Raw genomic sequence first — 21878 nt, 5'->3', positions numbered from 1 at the left:
AAAACTTTTTTGTTCATGTATAAAAATGTGATACTTTCTACTGGCAAAAGGATTCCATCATCCATCCAAATCATTGAATTCATGTATTCCAATCACTTCCATGGCCACAGGCGTATAGAATCAAGCACCTCAGCATGCAGACTGAAGTTTAGTGGATTACACTATCCCCTTAGTTACAATGAAATGAACTCGTAATGCTTCATCATACAAAGAGACTTTGGACAACTTCATGCTTTGTGGAAACAGTTTGGGGAGGACCACTTCCTGTTACAACAAAACTACACACCAGTCTGCAAAGCAATATCCATAAAGACAAATTTGGGGTAGAAGAACATGACTGGCCTCCACAGAGTCTTGACCTTACCCTGATAGAACACCTTTGGGATGAATTAGAGTGGAAACTGGAAGTTGGGTCTTTTTTATACAACATCAGTGTTTGTCCTCACAAATGCACTTCTGGAAGAATGGTCAGAAATTTCCATAAACACACTCCTAAACCTTTTGCAAAGCAATCCCAGAACAGTTCAAGCTGTTATAGTTGCAAAGGCTGGGCTGACATCATATTAAACTCTATGGAATAAGAATGGGATGTCACTGAAGTTCATATGCGTGTGAAGGCAGAAGAGTGAATACGTTTGGCAATATAGTGTACTTATTGTCCAAAACACCATGACAATAATTGACCAGGCTCAGCACACGGCACGCACTCTGCTTTGTTTGTGCTGGTTTGTACTTGTGTCAAGCTGTGCTTCACAGCTAAGTGTGAGCTCTGGGGATGTGCACTCACAGTGGCATGATCATGATTTGAAACAACCAGAATTTTCACTCATTTCTATTTGAAAATTATGTGCAAACTCTAGTGGGTGTTTTAAAGTAACTCAGTGAGTGAAGTACCCGATTCAGTCGCTTATTAAAATGAAATTTAGAGTTTTTATTCGGAACACCTCTGAAAATTTCTCACCCACCATCCTTGCCATTTCTAGTCCAAGTTGTCACATGAAGTAATACTCTTTGAACAAAATTATTTATTTCATTCTGATTCATGGTTGATTATTAGTCTTCCACACCTGTGCTTGGACGCTTTTGTCAGTCTGATTCACTGCTGAATCACACCAAATCCGTCCTGTACACAAACCAGCTGCATCACTCACCGACAAAGCGACAATGAGGTCAAAACATCCACCATCTGGTTTCTCTCAGGAAATATTAGAGCACTCTCACACAGGCTTACGTGGGTGATGACAAACAAGTGTCAAAGAATGCAGACTATATCCCCTCGACAGTTATGCATTTTTTAAGAGTTGACAACATTTGCTTCCGATGGGGATTTCCCACAATTCCCGAAATGACTGACAATAATTGAGCAAAATTTGCAGGACTTATTTAGTTAAAAAAAAATCTTCAATGTAAACTGAGCTATTAATGCTAGTTTATTAAAATATTCAAAAGCTAAATACCCAGGATCCATGTGAAATTGAACATTTATTTATATTGAAAATAAATGCCCAAACCAAACGATTAAAAAAGAATCACTTTCATAATTGTATTTGTGGACACCATAAACATGCTTAAAAAGATGTAGATGCCTTCTACATGGAGTTAACAAAATCAAGTCTGGTGCAAGACATGGATATATTTTTATTCCATTCAGCCTAAGACGTCGAGGACATTGTCTCAGAAATCCTGTTTTAAGTTCACATTTTCAAAGTAAGAGTTATGTGTGAGATAAATGTATTGTTTGGCATCTTTAAGTAGCACAAGAGTTGTTAGCTCATGGTATTTAACATTCAGTGTTTCTATTAACAATAAGTCAGCTCTGTTTTTTCCAGGAAGAAGATGACCCAGAACTCCCTTGTGTTTCAGATTCAGATTTGCAGCAGGGAGCGCTCTTAACCACACTCCTGCTAACAAACATATGCATACTGTATGCATATTGATATGCAGCAGTGGGACTGGTGATTCAAAATATTTCAAAATATAGCTAGATAAATAGATCTACTCTGTACTTTCTTAGGTCAAGGTAAATGCAATAGTAAAATTATGTCTTTAAAAAAAAAAAAAACACCCTTTGTGGAATGATGCATGACTGCATGCTGATGTCTGAAGTCTATTAACATCCAGCTTTGGTAATTTGAATGAACTGGCCCTTTAAACAGCCTAGAGGGATACATTACTGTGTATTTGAAAGGAAATTTACCCTCTGTGAAGCTTGAAATCCCAGACTCTAATATTAATAACCAAAATGATTTATTAGTTATCGAGCTAGCTGTTATTATGTTTTCTTATAAGACAGTCGTTGTGGGAGAAATGACTTCAGTGTAAAAGTGTGGCTCTTTTGGCAGCTTAACTGATATGGTCAGATGATATTGTCTATGTCATTACTAAATGACTGTGGCCCTGTATTATGTCCCAGTAAAGCCCCATAGCTACCATGGCTGGGAACCAGATCCATTCTCTCTTTCAGGGCTGCTATAACTAGCTAACTGACGCTTCATTGTTAGCACTGGCTAACCTATAGTTACTATTTACGAAAATAACGAAATAAAGAAATTTGGACTCATTTCTAGCTTTTTAAAGAAAAATAACATTTTTTATATATTTAAAAGTAGTTTGCAAGTCTCAAACAGGATAAAGCATTGAGGCCCACCCTTGTCACATCTGTTTTTGACAACAGCAAAATGCTAAATTCGAGGTTCCAAAACCGGACTTCAGAACCCAGTGGAGGACATCATCACAGCTAAAGCCTTCTTTTATATCATCTATTGTTTATTAAACTTCTACAATACAGTGGAAAAAAATTGATTGAATAGATCAATGTATCAGCTGCCATGAAAAACAAAATTAAAACTGGATTCTTTCCAAAAAGGCAGAATATTTATTTTATCAATAAAACTGAAATTTGCCAATTATCCTTTTTTGGTAATTTACTATTTTAAAAGTATGTTTTGATACTGGTTATCAAAATACCATATACGTTATTATCTGCAATGATGAGAAATACATTTCATGTTAGAGCGATGACCACAGGATGTGCAACAAAAGTTTGTTTGGCAGTTTGGACCGCCCTAAGTGTATGACTAAAGTGTATAAAGAGTCTGTAAAATTACAGAATATTTTAACTGTTTTAAAATGAAAGAATTTTCAGTATTTTTACTATTTTGAAATTAATTTTTGCATATTTTAATCTCACCCTTAATTATGACTTTAACCATTTACTGAAACTTCACGGCTGTAAGAAACTATAAGAAAAAACAAATAATGTACTGGCAGAAAATGGCCAGTAGAGTTAAAAACGGATTTAGTTTATGTGATTATTTTGAATCACACTAGGAATCCTTGAAAGGCAAGCTCCCAATGCATTCTGTGCTATACTCCTGGCAGTGAAGTATACATGAATCACTGTCTTGGGGTGTAAACTAAAACTGCCAACCTTGACTGAAAAGTTTAGCATTTGGCTTATAAACAAGCTCCAGTGGGTGTAGGGTCATGTTACACATTTCAAGTCTTACCCAAGTCTTTTCCATTAAATAAACAGGTAGGAGTTTAGTATTTTGTTTAAGGCCATGTGGGATTTTGCAGTTAGAAAACAATGAAAAAGCAGCTGCAGAAACAATACTTGTGATTTTACATTGTGGGAAAAAAAAAAAGGCCTTCACTACCAGGTTTAGATTTACTGATTTTTCTACACATACACTTTGTCATCAAGGGAGATTTCCACGGCTTTCAGAAGAAACAGCAGAAACTACAAAAAGTATGAGATCACTATTTCAGGAATACACTTGGTAAATTTCACACCTTTTCTTGTAACATCTGTGTGTAGCGCACACCATCCTCCTGTAAAAGGTGTGATTTGTCCTTTCACTTTGCCTTCAGCAGTATCGATTTCTCCCCCCCAACAAGAATGGATCTACTGTAGTGATGCAGTTGACTGTTTTTTAGTTCTCGTGTATTTCTGAAGGCTGGACATCAGGTTGTTGTCTCTAATATTTATCACTCAATAACTTTCACTCTCCTTTATCTTCTGGCCCATTTTCCAATAGCAGAGAGAAAAAAAACACCCTTTTTCTTTCAAACTCAAGTCATTTCCTCATTTTTCAAAAGTATGACAACAAAATCTACACATTTGCAAAACATTCCTTTATTATAAATAAATCTCCTTTTTGTATAAAAACTGGCATGCTTCAACCATGGCATTTTACAGGTTCACAACCCAAGGCTACAACCCGGATAGCCAAGACAGGAGGAAACACACTCATCTCATTATGCAAGGGCGATCCATCAGACAACGGTGAGACAAGAATGAAAAAATCGTCACGACCACAAAAATACCTACAAGTAGAGAATAACAACAAACATGTTTGAGTCTCATAGATTTTCTCTTACATTTCTCTTTTTAAATATCTTTTAAAATGTAATTTGTTAAATCTCTTTTTCAGCCCCACCTTTTGCCCTTTAGATATAATTTCTACACATTTTTTTGAGTTTTTTTATGACTTTTTTCTCTTTTAAAATTTTTTATTTTTGTTTTTATATGTTTTAATAGTTACTCTTTCCACCACAGTCTCCTATGGTACCACTTTTTTTTCATGTTGTTTCTTTTTTTTTTTTTCTTTTTTAAAACAGGTAAGTTCATGGTAGGACCAATGAGCTGTGAACAGCAGGAAAGCAGGCACACTGACTGGCTGTTTATGTGGTCCCACCTCTGTGATTTGATGGGGAACAATACAAAATGTCTCATGCTTGAATTCCATTGGGCGCTCTGTCCGTTTTCCACTTTTTCAGCCAATCAGCTGAGTCACAGCTCTTCCTTCCCCTTGGCCCTGCCCCCACAACACGTCCCCCTCCTATTCAATCCCCCCCCTCTTCTCCATCGTCATCTTCTTCTTCTATGGTCCCTTCACATGGCGTGATTACTGTAGCTGACATATGTCATCTTAGTTGATGAAGCTGCGTAAAGAGTTAAATAAAATAAGGCGTAAAGAGTTAAATAAAATAAGATGAAAGAGCGTGCGTCATGGGGACAGAATTGTAAAAAAAAAAAAAAAACATGAAGGGAAAATTGACAAAGAAATGTAACAAGCAACGGAATAAAAGTAAAGTGACAAATACGAGGAATGGAAAAGGGCAGGGGGAAAAAAAACAAAGAAGAAAGACCAGTTTAGAAAACAGTGTCACATCAACAGTCCGCTGTAGTTGCTGGAGCTTTTTGTTAAACCGTGATGTCTTGTGTCCCCTCAAGCATGCTGCGGTAAATGTCAATATTTTTGCTGCAGAGCAAGCCTCTAACAGCACCACCGTTACACACTGATGGAATAGTTTTGGGTTCTTTTCCTCTCACTTGTTTTCACACTGCCTTAGACTGCCTGGATGATAGTTAAAGTAATAGTAAATAATAATAAAGCTAAAAATTGAAATAACAATAATAATAATAACTAGAACACTAACAAAAATGGTAAAAACAAACATCTAGACACCTTTGATAATGCCATCTTTCTGTTCAATCTGCTTCCTAGAACATCAAACTTTTTTCTAAACTTTTTGCAAACAGAAGCATTTAAATAGATGACTAAGCAGTTCAACCATTTGCTAAATGAATGAACTGTGACCTGCTTTCCTCACTGATGCTAATAAAGTGCTGACAGAGGGGCAGGGCAAGGTTTAGCTTCACAGTTCTGGAACCTATTATACACGTGCACACAGAACTCACAAACTACACACAAACAAGTGTTAATAATTCCTTAGTATGCTCACGGGATTTCCAGCAAACGCACACACACATGCAAACCAAGAGTAACTGATACGTGCGCACTGCAGGAACCTGAAACAAAACCACCTCGATATAAACACTAAGCTTCTCGTGCACACGCACATAAATCCTCCCTCATTTCATTTTATCTGCAAATTGTTAACACCGGGACACAAAACAGTCTCTAAGTGAATTTAACAGTGCTTCGACTACAACATGGTGAGTACAGCAGGCATGCAAGAAACACATTTTCAGTAAAAGAAAACAGTATCTAAGGTTAATGTACACGTGGAGGAATATTTTATTTGTTTGATTTTTATAGTGTTACTCCATCACAGCGTGCAATTAACAAAATATAAATGGATCATCCACAAGCTGGGTGGTTGGTAAATTATTTGGTTGCTTCCAAATGAGCTCACATAAATGGCTGCCAGGCTGCTTCATAAACACATTATGCTATACTTGATGTTTTTCAATTACGGCTAACTCTATACTGATTCAAACCAGAAAATTAGCCTGAAAATGATGTGTGTTTTTGAAATCACGTTACTAAATATTACTTTGTTGTTTTCTATTAATGTCTTCTCTGCTATTTGCTCATATCCTAGATTTCTTGACCAATCTACATGTATTTGACCTTGGTGATGCATTTTTTTTCAATACAAGTGTGTTGCTTACTAAAAAACTGATGTACAACTAAAAATGTATTTTTTACTTCAATTATATAAAGCTTGTCTCTTTTAAGTTTATATGTGTAATTATAAAATTTTGGTGTTCTCTTACTCACTGTTGGTCTCCATGCTCTCACACAGTTCAGTCTTAACTTCTCCATTTGGCCGGTCTCCTCCCTTCTGAGTCAGTTTTCCCGACATGGTGGCTGCTGTCACGATCGCCTGCATAGTCATTTATTCATAACGAGAATTTTATTAATTATAAATGAGGAAAATGGTCTTAGTATACCTACGTTCTTCTTTCTCCCTTTGTAATTTCATAAAAATATTTTCTGCTTAACGTCAGCCAAAATCGAAATATATGGATTTGGAAAGCATTATGAAAACATAAGAGTAAAAGCCAGGTCACCTTGAAGCTCCGTTTTCGTTTGGGTACGTTCTGCTCGGGGTGGAAGAGGATGATGTAAACCTTGGGCATGTAGAGCATCCCCAGAGAAACAGAGGCAGACAGGCTCAGAGAGATGGTCAGGGTAGTAGTTTGTATATACATCTGCAATGAGAACGAGAGAAAGAGTCATTTATTACATTTCGAGTTGTCAGAAATAGTCTGTTTAATCATCCAGTGTCAGAATACATTTAATCAAAGGAAGACAAGGAAGTCAGTTGGGAAGTGGCGGGGGTAAGGAAGTAGAGGGTGGTCTAACAAGGGTGATATGAGCAGAAAATTTGTCAAGTGACAGCTACGACGACACACAGGCTAGTATATAAAACAATAACATGAATGATGGCACCAATGAAGTTGCTTAATTGCCCGTGTGCTGCAGAGCTCGTCTCCTTGTCTAGAAGTCGAAAGTGATTCTCTATGTTTTTGTCAGAAAACACTAGAGAAGTGGGTTTATGGCATCAGTTAAGAAGATGGTGAGGAAAATTACACAAAATTGACTTTCAGACAAGTTTTCCTGAGAGTTTTGATAAGATTTTGTCTGATATCAGATACAACTGTGAACCTGCTTTACTCTGTTCCCATCCTGGGTTTTGCAAGTGGATAACATCCACCTGAAACAGATATTGCTTGGGTCAACACTGGCCTAGCCACATTCTCATTTTAAAAGAGTTTTTGAAGATTAGAGCAATGTCGAAATGATTGGTGAATCTTTAACTCTTTCACAGCACTGAATTCTTTTTTTCCAGTCAAGGAACGGTTCTTCATCGTGCAATATCAATTACAGTATATATATCAAAAAATCTGCAGATAGCAGGATGAAGTTTGGCCTGTATGGCATTCTATAGGAGTAGAACAGAAAACTTTAGATTTCAGAGACTGAGTTGTTGGCAAACTAGAGTTCCCATCCAAAAATAAAATCTGTGCATTTCTATATTTATTCAGTTGTGAGTGTGCTGAATTACCATATAGACAGACGGGCATCCAGAAACTGTCCTAGGTGGCAGGTACTAGTGGACTGAAGGACAGATATTATGACATGTGCTTTAGGTAGAGAGTCACCTACCAAATTTCACTGTTCTATTAGAAAACAGCGATTCTGCTAAGTAAGCTAAGGTGCAATTATGATGAAACAGGAGGGGAGTTCAGGCAGAGACATTAACACACTGAAACATTCCGCAGTGGACTAAGCACCAGTTCTTAGTGGATCCTTAGGGAGTTTCATAGTGTAGTTTGGAGGAGGACAGACGTAATGACAGGCTTCACCCACAGCCCTGACACAGCTGACAACATCTCAAGACAAAGGCCTTATCAGGCAAGCAGTGTAGTGGAAGGACTGGTGAAGGTAGAGTGCAGTAAAAATGCAACAAGGAAAAGTAGGAGACTCGTGGAGACAAAAGGGACATAGGGAGGCAAAAACATGTCAAAAAACTGATGTTTAAGAATGTGGCAAGAAAGAAGATGAGAAGTGTGTGCATCACAGACACGATGATCAAATGAGAAGGACAGAGTGACCAGTGAGACCACAGCAGTCACTGCTGTCAAGAAGAGGACTGAATCAGGCAGTAACTACAGCCTGACAAGAAGCAGAAAAACAACAGACAAAGTAAAGCTGCACAGTGTGGTAAACACCATGCTACTACTGCAGTTTTATTCAAAGAAAAAAAAGTGTTTGATCCAAAGCAGCTCATTTCATTTCACTGTGAGAACAAAAACACCTTTCATGCCATACATTTGCAACACACAATCATAATATGAATAATAAACAGAAAGCCTGACTTACACTCAATAATAAGAAGTCATTCTTTTAATATGACACTGCTGGAAAGAAAGCAACCAAGCCAACATAGAAGTACTTAAAAAAACATATTGAATGCATCCATGAAATATGTCCTGAAAATGTATAACAAGAAGCAGGTATAGAGTTTAATTCAGTTTCACTGTTGGCAATAAAAGCCTCTAGAACATGCAACTGTCAATTGGTCAAAAACAACTGGAACTGGAAATGTACACTACAAAAAATTAAGGCTAAGCTAAGGCTGTTCTCTTAGTCAGAAAGGCCCCAGGTGTCTTAGCATACCCTTACTAGATAATTTTGTGCTTACAAAAAGTAAGGACAGTAAAGTCTGGAGTAACACCGTCTTTAATAAGGAGCATCTCATGTCCTATTTCAGTTGATATGAGCTCTGGGTTGTGACAGAAAGAATGAGATCACAGATACAAGCAATGGAAGTGAGCTTCCACTAATCCTTCAAAAGAAGCCAGTTAAGGTGGTTCAGACATCAGGCTAGGACGCCTCCTGGATACCTCCTAGGTGACAGGTTTTAGGCATGTCCTACAGGGAGGAGGCCCTGGGGCAGACCCGGGACACACTGGAGAGATTATGCCTCTCGGTGTGCTTGGGAACATCTCTGTGTCTTCCTGGACAAGCTGGAGGAGATTGCTGGGGAGAGGGAGGTCTGGGTATCTCTGATTACATTGCTACCCCAGACCAAGATAAGTGGCATAAAATGGACTGATGGTGTTTCTTGTCTAAACAAAAAACCTAACCAGATCTCTTGACTCTGATATAAAAATAAATCATTGCTTGACGGGGTTTAAGTATTAAACAGCAGCACAAATCTAATTAAATACTTTAGGTGATAAGTCTCAGCGCTGGCTTCTTAGATTAACAGCTGACTTTAAAATGGTCGATGACCTGGTGAAAGAAGCTCACAGAGACGCATTAGTATTATATTTATGAATGTTTTCGTAGGCCCCTGATTAACACTAAACCCCTATGAGTTTGCCCTCAAACATGTATTTGAAGACATCAAGATATTTAAAAGTATCCTTATACTTAACTGCAGCTCCATGCTTTTATCCCTGCACCCTGGTTGAGTAGCTTTGCATAATTCACAATTCAAAATAGTCCTTTTTTATATTATACTGGGCCTTGGTGCAACTCCTCAGTTCCTCCTCTGTCTAAAATGAGCCATTGTGTCTCAGAGCCTAGAATAGAAAACCTGACTAGACAGTGAACCTGAGCATTTAAAGAGGATAACTTGTGCATACTTTGATCTCATTTGAAACTTAATATGAGCATCCACTAATAGAACAGTATTATACTGCATGTAAAAGGAAGTAAGGAATATCATATTGGAGCCCCTTTAATCGTAATGGCCCAAACTTAAATTAGTCTACAAAAATATACAACAGAGGAACAGACATGCCTGCCCGAGGGTTTGAATTAATTGCAGTGACAGTAGCTAAAGCATAAGGGGACTGCATGGTCAATAAACTGGAAGCAAGCGGATGCGTGCAAAAGCACAAACATGACCTACACGTGTAAACTAAGAAATAAACTCACATGAACAGAACATAATATTAACTTCACATGGGAGTTATTATTCTTCTGGGTGACCTTCCTAAAAAAAATAGACCCTGCCTGCAGCTTCATTATAGCCTCTGATTGCAGTTATTACCCCACAGCTGCACGCAAACACTCGCACACAGCAGAGCGTGTGCAATCAGGACCAAACTTCACAGTCGTGTGAGACACATCGTCACTTAAACAAAAGAAACCTGATCATGAAAGAAATTTGCAAGAGGGGAATTTGTAGATTCATTTACACGTTGCCATATTGTTTCTTTTTCAAATCTCCTGCCAACAAATTGTCTTTAATTGAATTGCACTGATACTGGGAACAGTAATTCGCTATATCTGAGAAGAACAGATGGAGATGGAAAAAACATATTTTCACTAGGAGAGAGGAATAACTCGAGAAAAAGAAATGGCTGAAAGAGCGAATGACGAAAAAGGAAAAGCCAGAGTAACTGCGAGAGGAAAAAGATTTATTCCCTTAAGCGGTGAACTTGCTCTTACCGAAACAGCAGCAAGTCTGCTGATAGCCACTTCCATTACATCTAGCCTTTGGTCCAAAGTTGTGACCTCCTGCTGTTAGTTACACAAAGACTGAAACACATACACAAACACAAACTGAGGGCTGAAATCGTCATCCTCCACCTTGTTGTTCACACTTGATGCAGGCTGAAATGCGTGCCACGGAAGAGCGCGCTATTAACTGAAAAGACCCACTCAAAAAATAAAGCAATGACCTATGGCTGGCTGTATTCAGCGTGCTCCTTTAAGGTTTAAAACATTTATAGATGTGTAATGAGATTCAGGATGTGGAACAGAGAGATAGAGCAGATGTGTTTAACGCCTTGGCAGACAAACTGGAGTAAGGAAGGTCACGAAAGAAAGAGAATCAATTGAAAGTTTGGATTCATGGTGCCCTTTTAATGTTTTTTTCCAGTTTATTTTTCACGGTCTACAAGCAATATGGACCCATGCAGACTTTGAAGTGCTGGGTTGATTTCACAGGAGCCTTTTTTATGGAAACCTCATGACTCATATTTACTTCATTATTTCCTCTAAAGGAAACTGCTCATCTAAGAATGATCGTCTTCTGCAGAGCTTGTTACTTTTCAATTAGTGCTTCAAGGATAGTTCCACTGTTATTCAACCTAAACCTTATTGTGCTGACTACAACCATTTATAACCACCTATAGATTTATTACATTTCTGAGGAACACTTTTCATTTCAACTATATATGAAAATGGTTCCCAATAGACCATAAATAGCTAAACTGTATTAGAAACATGAATCTAGATGGAGACGGTTCGATTGTCTCATAGTTATCGGGCGCAGAAGTTCAACTCCTCATCATCACTGTGCAACCTTGAATGTACACTCAGTGGCTGATACTGAATATCTGTGTAACAATGTAATTCCTGGCCAATTGTGACAGTCTGGCAGCTTAAAAGTTCAATGACACGTCAGTTGGTGCAAAGACGGCGACTTTCTTTTTGCAGCAAACCCATATGATAGCTGAAGCATGACAGTTCATCTTAAAGGCTATTCTGAGTTAACTCGGCTGCACTGTGAGTGACACTGAAATGGAATGTACTTATCAAGAATACATTCTAAGTAAATTAAGCAAATTAGACCCATCTCCTTCAGGCTCATTGCTTTACACAAAAGGCCATGTACATATTAAGTTTATCATGTTATATGAATTGAAAATGGCATTGTAATTGGTGTATTTCAAAGTCCATATAGGGTGTCAAACATATGGCTTGGGGACCAGAATTGGCCCAGGAAAGACTCCAATCTGCCCCGTCTGCAAAAGTAAGTACATCCCTGATGTAGAGTAATGCTGTTGGCAGTAATTTTGGGTGAAGCAGTAAAATGCAGGTAAAATTTTTGGTGATTTATGGTGAAAGCTGTTCCACCCACAGGCTACACCTTTATTCTTTCATGCCATGCTTTCATTTACTGTCCATTCTACATGATCAACGCTTCTCTCTCGTCCCACCGCAGAATAACTATAAGTGCACATGCTTATTACGAGTAAACATGTTTGCCACAGCGCAACTGATAGTAGAGCAGACAACAGTGCACCTGCCATATGCGTTGTCCCAGTTCAACTGTTAAAAAGCAGATGATTGGCTCTTTAGGGAGAGAGGCAACACAACGGCACTCTTTGGCATTGCAGGATTCATCCATAAATTTCGATTCGGGATCCTTTAGGTGCCATTCCTCTTGCATTATGTCATCTCTGGGTTTTTATCTGCACCTTTTGTTTACATCCCTTCACCAATACCGCTCAGCTTTCAGAGGATTTCTATTCGCAGCTAGAAAAAAGAAGCCAATCAAAGAGAGGTAGTGATTTCGTTTAATCACTGCTGTCATGTAGTTTAATCAATCTATGCGAGTGGTGACGGAAAGAACGAGGTTGCAGATTTAAGTGGTGGAAATGAGCTTCCTCCGAGGGGGTGTCTAGGCTTGCCCTTAGAGACAAGATGAGCAGCTCAGTCTTTCAGGAGCAGCTCAGAGAAGAGACTCTGCTCCCTCTGCTCCTTTGCATCAAAAGGAGACAGTTGAGGTGGTTCAGGTATGTGTCAACGATGCCTCCTGGAGGTGTTTCAAGACTTGTGTTTCTCAGATGGTTTAGGAAAGCCTCAGCATCCCCCTGAAAGAGCTCTAGGTGGTAGTTGGGGAAAATAAGGTCTAGGCAGTTCTGCTTATTACAGCTTCCGCCCTCTGACCCCTACACATACAAGCAACAGAAAAGACGGATTTGACATATGTAGGGGTTTTAAGAAACACAAAAATCCCAGCTTATGAGGCTTGGTGAACCATGACATGAAAGCTTCTGAGTCATTACATGGCATCTGTGATTATCACAACTCCTTTCATACTCCAAAACAAGAAAAGGGTAGTGAAATCAAAGAGTCGTGGCAAGCGACTTATCTAAAGAGAGGGAGGGAGAGGGAATGAAAGAGTAGGAATTTGTATGAATATGAAAGACATTGTGGGAAAGTGAACGAGAGAATAAAGAAAATGCAAAAAACAAACAACAAAGGAAAGTTTTGGGTGAAATTGGTGGAATTGGAGGAGTAACAAAGAGTGATGAAGGAAAAACAGCAACAAAGAAGCAAGAACCAGTGAGTGAACTGAAGAACAAAGTCTTGTATCGCTCATTGCTATGGGCATGTGGTTTGTGATGCAATAGCATTTTCTTTTGGGACGTTTACATTGAGGTGGCACGTCTTAAAGCAAACAGTGTCACAAACTTTGCTTCGTATTACTATTTTAATTTTACAGTGATTATGTTTTTTCTTAGTTTTTTGGGGGTTTTTTTTACACTGATCACTTGCCTGTTTTGGCTTGTTGGTATTGTGTGTTGGTAATGTGTATTCAATTCAGCTTTAATTCACCCTACAATATTAGAGGGAAGACTGAAACAATCAGACGACCCCTGTATAAGCAAGCACTTGGTGACAGTGGAAAGGAAAAACTCCCTTTTAACAGAAAGAAACCTCCTCCAGAATCAGGAACAGATCGGCAGCCAACTGCCATTACTGATTTGGGGTGAGGGGATAGAGAAGAGAAGGGCATATGAACATACTGGAAGTGAAGACGGGAGTGGTGGAGAAATGCTCAGTGCATTATGGGAAGCCCTGCAGCATCCTGAACCTATAGCAACATAACTAAGGGATCATTCATGGTCACCTGGTCCAGCCCTAACTTGAAACTTTATCAAAAAATAAAGATAAGTCAAATTTCAAAAGTAGCTGATGGCGCTGCCTCGCATTCTACTTTTTATTCTACTTTTACAAACTACAGGAATCACAAGTGAGACTTCAGTCTGAGAGCAAAGTGGTCTGTTGGTGTAATATGGTTCTATTAGATCTTGAAGATATGATGGGGCTGATCATTCAAGCCTGTTTATGCATTTAAAACATAATCAAATGTGTTTTAAATGCATGCACTGTTGTTTAAAACCATAAAACTGAGAAGAAATCTGTGCAAACTTTAAGATGAATATAAAAAAATCTATTTTTAGGCATATCAAATTTTAACAGGAAAAAAACTTGTCTGGAGCTTTAGGAAAACATATTTTTATTGAACTATCACCTGTCATCATTTGGACGCTGCTGTACTAAATTACTGGTGTGGACAAGAGATATTTTATTTTGTATTCTCATGATTCTCATATGTCTGCCATGTTTTCTCTTATAGTTTTTCTAGGTATATTGATGATCGGATGTTGTCTCATTCCTCTGGTTAGGCGAGTGTTGGTAAAACTGGTAAGCAGGGCCCTAGACTCTGGTTCAGCTGGTTCAGCTGGTCCGGGGTATATGATGCCGTTGCGAGAAGCCGCCTGGACAGAGGAGTGAAACAAATTCGGGTAAAGGTTGGCCGATGGCCAAAGAGGAGGAGTGTGGACAAGAGATATTTTATTTTGTATTCTCATGGTGACAATTTATAATCAGGGCTATCATTGATCAATCATTCATCATTGTTGAACCAGTTGACAGAATAATCTCTGAATTATATCTATGGTAATCTGATCAAAATATTAATGTATGCATATTATCATCACTTTAATTAGTCTATTGTTGTTCTCTATTATTCTATCTGCTTAAGCTGTTGCAAATGGTATCCATATCATTGTATTCACACCTCTCGAAGCTGTGGGTCCAGTAGGGCCTTCTACATTCACTTACACACAGATTCAGGCCTACACCAACATGCACATAGAGAGTCATGGAAAGTACGCACGTTCACTCCTGCACGTACTAAGAACAGGGAGGTCGTCTCAGGACAATCTCTCGGTTGGACACACAGTCTCACAAAACTGCACAACATATCACACACTTGTTTGTCTCGAAAGTAGTATTGGATGCCTATATAAGGAGAACTTTGGAACTGTTATCATTTCCAGTAAGATCTAGCTGTGACGTCATCAGGGTAATATAAGGATGGGGAGCGGTCTGCTCGTTGAAGATTGTAAGATTGTTGTTGCAAGTTTCTTCCCACACTCTGCGCAAGTGTGTAAATAAAGATCACTATTTTTGGCACCTACCTGGACTCAGTCTGCTTACTTCTCTTGCCCAAATCGAACGAGTTTTCAACACTGGGCATTTACTTAAGGCTGAACTCATGTTCAACTTTGTGCTGTCACAGACTCACTAAGATCTCTAGCCAGAAATCAGTCCATTCTCTCCATGGAGTGATGTCTCCCAGCTCTCATTTGAAATAAATGACCACATGCTACTTTGTTTCTTGTATCGAGTCAGGGAATGGTCAGAGAGAAAGATAGCCAAGAGAGGAGAGAAAAGAAGGGTAGTGAAAGCATTGTTCGAGACATTTTCCATTTCCAAAGACATTTTCTGTTTTTTTCTCCATCGTTCCATCAGCCTCTTTGCCATTCCCTCACTCCTGCCCATACAATCTCTAATGATTGGCCGGCACTCTTCACTGCACTCCAAACTCCCTTGTATCTCTCTGTGGAATATTTTCCTCTGTCCTCACTACTTCTTTTTCTATCCTTCATTATATCTGTCTCTGTTGCTCTCTTCTGCTTCATCTTTCTGCCTTTTCAACCTTCTTATGTTTTACAGAACGTCGCCCTGTCATCTCCTTTTCTCCACATATCATCTCTGCATGACTTAAAAAGCTACCGCCTGTGCATGTTGATAGGGAGTTAAGACGTCCTTGACGGGTACCTGTCCTATATAAATATTTTGGCGAGCAGAATGACTTTTTCAAATTGCTTAAAGGTCCTGAACTAACTTCACAATCCCATTTAGAGTCATAACTTCCACGGTATGTGTGTCTGGGTTCCGCTGTGTGCTTAATTGACCCCGCCTGTTTCTCTCAACTCACGCCATGGGACCACTCATCATTTTAATCACCTAAGCCACGGGAGGGTGAAGAGATTTAATTCTTATTTATATATTTAAAGTAATGTGAGGTGTCAGTATAGAATGATTTTTCCTATTGGGCAAATGTTAAAAATATAAAACACAGTATATATAAAAATGAAGATTTTTTTTTTTTTTTTTTAAATATTGATGTTTTTCTTTTATTTTTAAATATTCTGAATATTCAGAATTTTAACTATGTTCTCCCAGATTTATGGACTATAGTTTGGCTCACTAATATTAGATTACATTTCTTTTATGTATTGCAACAAGATGGGAAGCTGCAAAAATTGACTATGATGTCATCAGCCAGGTGGGCAAAGCCTTAACTATACTACAATGAATACAACCAATCTGGGTTTCTTCTCCTCTAAAGTCAGCTACAAAAATATGTCTTTTCATTCAACAGTTCTGCCTTCTGCCCTGCACACATGCAAAACACGGAGGAAAACAAAACACCTTTTTTTTCCAGTGCCTTAACGTACTACAACAACATGGCCTTTGAAGGTTTTTTTAAGATTTCTTAATAGGACAGCGTTACCATTGAGGAAGTACTTCGACAAGCAGGGATGGACCCCCTTCCTATCCCAGTTTCAATACACAGCATACATCCTTCACGAAGACTCAGAACAATGTCTGTAAGCATCAACAATCATCATCATCAAGCATCAACGATCATCATGCATCATCAACTTGCTGAAGTTAAAGTTCAGCAAGTTGTGTTGGTTGTGTCTGCTGAAGTTTAAACCGAGCATTAGAATGAGGAAAAAGGTGACGTAACTTTGAATGTGGCATGGATGTTGGTGCCAGACAAATTGATCTGAATATTTCAGAAACTGCAAATCTACTGGCATTTACATACAAAATCATCCCTAGGGTTTACAGCGTATGGTCTGAAAAAGAGAAAATATCCAGTAAGTATCAGTTCTCTGACCAAAAATGCCTTGCTGATGAAGGCAAGAAGAAGGGACAACAACTCAAATAACCACTTATTTCAGCCATCGTATGCTAAAGAGCTTATCTGAGCACAAAAAACCCCACTGACCCTTCAAGCAGATGCGATACAGCAGCCCAAGACCACAACAATTTGCACAGGCTGACCAAAATTGGACAACAGAAGTCTGGAAAAATGTTGCCTGATACGAAGGTTCAGAATTAGGAGTAAACCACATGACAGCATGACTCCATCCTGCATTATATATATGAAGTTCAAACTGGTAGTCGTGGGGTAAAGGTGCAGAGGATATTTTCTTGGCATACTTTGAGCTCCTCAGTACCAACTGGAAACTTTCAAATGCCACAGCCTACATGTGTATTGTTCCTGACCTTCTCCATTACTTTATGACCACATTGTACCCAACTTCCAGTGGCTAAAACATCTCACAAAGCTCAAATCATCTTAAACTGGCTTCTTGAACATGACAGCGAGTTCACTGTACCTCAATCATCACCAATCCAACCGGGCACCTCTGGGATGCTCTCAGGACAACCAAGATAGAAGACAGAAGAGCGTACTGTGAGTGATTATGGTACGACTCAAACCCAAATTTACTCAAAAATGAGTTCAAGCTAGGAGGTTTTTTAAATGTGTCTTTTAAGTTACTTTTGCTGCTTTTTACTCAAGATGCTTTTTATTCTGAGCTTGTTAAATCCTCAAGTTACCAAGCTTCTCACACCAACATGGTGCTATGATGAAAAACTTAAAAAAAAAAAAAAAAAAAAAAAAAAAGCAGCGACACAGGACATTTCACAATCATATTTTAACTTTGTGTCAGAGCAGCATAATTGGGCCCGAGCTCAGTCGGTCCCTGTTGTCCACCAAGTGCCTCATTACATTCTACAAACAGCACTTAGAAACTTTCTTTCTCCATCTAATCCATACCGGTCTGGAGTCTGTGTGTGTCATAGAGGACATAGAGTATTTTGTGAAATAATGTTACAGCTATATTTGGAGTTGTGTAGCTCTTCTTGACTTGCAAATCTTGCAAGGTTCAGCCAGTAGCCCCGAGTCAAACAAATTCCGAGCTATATGTAAAAAAATATATTGTAATGCATACTGTGAGGTTGGCCTTGTTGTCAATAATGTGCTTTCCTTTTTCTCTCTCGCTTTCTCATAACTGACATAACTGTGTCCCACTGTGCACAGCTCCAACCAATTAAAATGCCCAGCATGGACTGATGTGGAGTATCATCAGGTAGCAGACTGCTGTCCAGGTTGTGGAAAAAAATAACGTGTTACACCTTGAGCAGGAGGATTAGGAGTAACTGTGTCTGTGCTCCACTGCCATGAATGTTAAATATTCTTGTTTCAGTGGCTGATGTTTTGCACTCTTAACAGAAATCAGGCTGGAATTTATATGGATACACTGCAGCTGTGAACTACACATGCACAGCCCCAATCCTCTTTTGTAATTTTAGAGGAATTAATAAAAGAAGAAGGTAATAAAGTCCCTTTCATTTGGGGGATTTATTTAAGGGAAAACATAAAAGGTTTTCATATTGTTTCTTTGGTCCCTTTAATTAAAGTTTTTATTTACATAGTAACAGCTCTGAAGAGCAACTGGAGCTAATGAAATGTTGTTTGATAGTTTTCCTGGTGTTTTCATTTTCTTATTGTGTCCATGTTGTCATTCCGGCAATTGCTAATTCTGGAGAACCAGAACCAGACCAGATCTTTAGTGATAAAAATGAGCAGTAAGCAAATAAAAGTGCTCTCCTGATTAGAGACACGTGAAGAATCTTTAGAGTTCATGAGTGTTTTTGTAGTTTGTGTGCATCACAACAGCAAACACAAACCTGTGGTTCTCCTGTAGTGTATGCTTAAGTGTTGGTATGACTTAAAATGCACAGATATTGCAATCACAAGCTTGTTTATTTGACCAAATATAGAAGCAGAGGTGCTAGCCGGTATTTTCTGAATCACAAACTAGTAAAAGCCTGTCTTTTTTGTTCCATTGGCTTAAAATATGCAAAAAAGTTAATGAAGGAAAATTCCGCTCATCATTAAATTACAGAATTGGAATAAAAACTCAAACTCTATGCCACTACCCAACAACTCTTTTGTTGACCGAGGATTTTCATTCCAGTGACAGACCTGAATGGTTCCTGCCACGATTTGGGCTGAGCGAGCTCCAAAATTCCCAAGCCATGTATCTCCCATCTACTGCCAGCAACCGGGTGCCAGTTTACTGCATCTGCACAGCAACAGCTTGAAAGGCAACAAACTGAATTTCTGTTGGGATCAGCAGGAGCTGCACCATAGCACTAATTAAATCGGTGCTACATTTATCTATTTCTAGATGGCGTTTTTTCCATTTTGCCCAAATTACCATCCTTGTGCTTAATTAAAGCAGCACGACTCATTTGAAATATCATTCAATAAACATACCTTATATGCACTGTCTTGGTCATAAACTGTAAAATTTTAAAAAATTAGCGTATTTTGAAAAGTTAACAGTCATCCAAACAAAAACAAAAAGTGACTTTTAACACAATAGACTGCCAGGTCTGAATACTTTATTTAGTTCTTAGTTTTTACTTTGTCATTGTGTTTGTTTCTCCACAGTGAGGCATGTGTGATGATGAAGGAATGACAGTTACAGTGGAGGTGGAAGATAGAAAAGTGAATAAACAACAGCATTAGTCAGAGATGTAATGGTGACGGATGTTGCTGTGGACCTTAAAAGAGAATTTTGATGAAAAGTTTGGATTTATAATGTTCTTTGCCTGCCTCTACTGCTCCCCTGGGGAGAGCCTGCGTGCGTCTCACTGAGTGTGCGTGAATTCCAGCGTGCACGTGTGAGTGTTCTTAAACGACCATGTTTGTGAACGCAAAGGACGCATGTGCAAGTGTGTAAGTGTCTGTGTGCGTGTGTGTGCGCGCACGGGTGTGTGACTGCGAGCGTCACTGTATGAGGCGGCCCCCTTGGGCATCTCCCCCCATCCTTCAACATCTCACTGTTTGATGTCGGGATCTGACACTTGCTGTCTGTCTCTCCCCATTCTCAGTCAAACGACCAAATCCCACCAGAACCTTGGAAAAGATTGCAAAACCCATTCCTTCAAAAATAAATGAAAGATTTTACTGTTTGTTTTTTTTGTTTTTTTTCTCCGCACACACACACAGCCTGCTCAGGTTAATCACCCCAAGGATTGGGATTGGTAAAGTCTGTCAGGATGAAGACGGTGATGTCTAAATCCAAAAAAAAAAAAAGGAAAAAGAAAAAAGGAAAACATTGTTCAGATGCGATCTGTTCTCTGTACGTGTTCCGTTGATCCTGCATTGCGACTGCGGGAGTTACAAGCTTGTGATGTATTTTCTGGTATATTACCTCACCCATTTTTTTTACTTAGCCTCAAACCAAGAAAGTTTTAAATTCAAAATGCACACTTTTAAAGGTGCAGGCATAAGTTGTTTGTCAATCAAAGAATGCATCACCTGCCTTTGCTCTGATCCCATTAACAAAACAAGGAACCTACTTGCAACCAGCCACAAATGGGCTTCACTAATAATGTATATCTGGTGGAATTCAATAAGGGATAAATTACCCCCTAACGCTGCTTCAATCCTTAATGAGTGAAAATATATTCTGCTTACATGATGCTTGTTTACAGGAGACAGCATTAGGAAGCGCCATCATCAGCATAAAAAATGCTTTGATTACATTTTGGCCACTTGAGTTAGTAAATTGACCATTTACGCAGTTACTGATGTAGTATTTTATTTAATTTTTGTATTTTATTAAGAAATCGGGTCAATGGAAGTGGATATGTTTGAGTAGCTGGGGTCAACAAGCAGAAAACAGGGCACAAGAGAGGTGAAGAAGAGTTTGAGAGCAGGGTGGAGTGGGTGGAGACGATTATCTGGGGTGATTTGTGGCAGGAGGATAGCAGGAAAAGTGAAAGGGAAGGTTTAGAAGGTGGTAGTGAGACTTGCTATGATATATGGTTTGGACATGATAGCACTGAAAGAAAGACAGGAGGTGGAGCTGGCACAGCTGAAAATGGTAAAATTTTCAGTGGGAGTTCCCAGGATGGTCAAGATCAGACATGGGTATAACACAGGGACAGGTCAGTTTGGGAATATTGGAGAAAGGAGGCTGAATATGGAGCTGCAAGGCAGGAAAAGGGGCTTGGAAAGAAAAGCGTCTGGACTTGTTTAAGTTGCTTGAAGACATTTCACCTCTCATCCGAGAAGTTTCTTCAGTTCGTGTCGTAAACCACCACCTCTGTTCAAAGATGGTCGCTCACAGTGGACATAAATGGCTTCTTGCACTCCTCTTTCAAACCATCTGTCCTCTCTGTCCAAAATGCACACTGTTAGACCTCTGCCACACCACTACATATTTCAAATACAACAAGGGCTTCTACAGACAAAAACATGGCTGCGCCATGGGCTCCCCCATGTCACCTATTGTAGCCAACCTTTACATGGAAGAAGTGGACCTCTCATCCGAGAAGCTTCTTCAGTTCTAAGCGTCAAATGGTGGAGAGTCCCAGATTTAAACCCAGTGGGAGTATCCCCCCAAAGAGGGACAAAGGACCCCCTGATGATCCTCTACCTAATCACATGAGCTGAGGTGTGAAAACAGGTGTGGGTCACAATCAGCCAGGGTTTCGGGTGAGCTCATTGTGAAACCTGGCCCCACCCTATCATGTGATTTCCTGAGGTCAGATGGCCCAGGATGTGAGTGGGTGTTAAGGCGTCTGGGAAGGGAACTCAAAACTGGATTATAGATGGCAGACAGTTGGTGTCGTAAA

General features: G+C 39.2%; 1 protein-coding gene across 3 annotated transcripts in view; it reads right to left on the bottom strand.

Moving 5' to 3' along the window:
* Nucleotides 1-4118: 4118 nt before the first annotated feature.
* The window catches only part of grm8a (glutamate receptor, metabotropic 8a), a 299516-nt gene continuing 281756 nt past the window's right edge, over nt 4119-21878 (bottom strand). For 2 of the 3 annotated variants that reach the window (XM_084909268.1, XM_084909269.1), the window contains exons 12-14: nt 6827-6967; nt 6534-6639; nt 4119-4947 (exon numbers count right to left, since the gene is read on the bottom strand). In XM_084909268.1, coding sequence (XP_084765394.1) covers nt 4898-4947; nt 6534-6639; nt 6827-6967 — 297 coding nt within the window. In that variant the 3' untranslated portion in view covers nt 4119-4897. Of the gene's footprint in view, nt 4948-6529; nt 6640-6826; nt 6968-21878 lie in introns of all 3 variants that reach the window. The other variant, XM_084909270.1, reaches the window with a different exon arrangement.

Source organism: Perissodus microlepis, chromosome 17 (assembly GCF_051167445.1).
Source record: "Perissodus microlepis isolate ML-2025 ecotype Zambia chromosome 17, ASM5116744v1, whole genome shotgun sequence".
Lineage (NCBI taxonomy): Eukaryota > Metazoa > Chordata > Actinopteri > Cichliformes > Cichlidae > Perissodus > Perissodus microlepis.
This window is presented reverse-complemented; position numbering and strand designations above follow the sequence as displayed.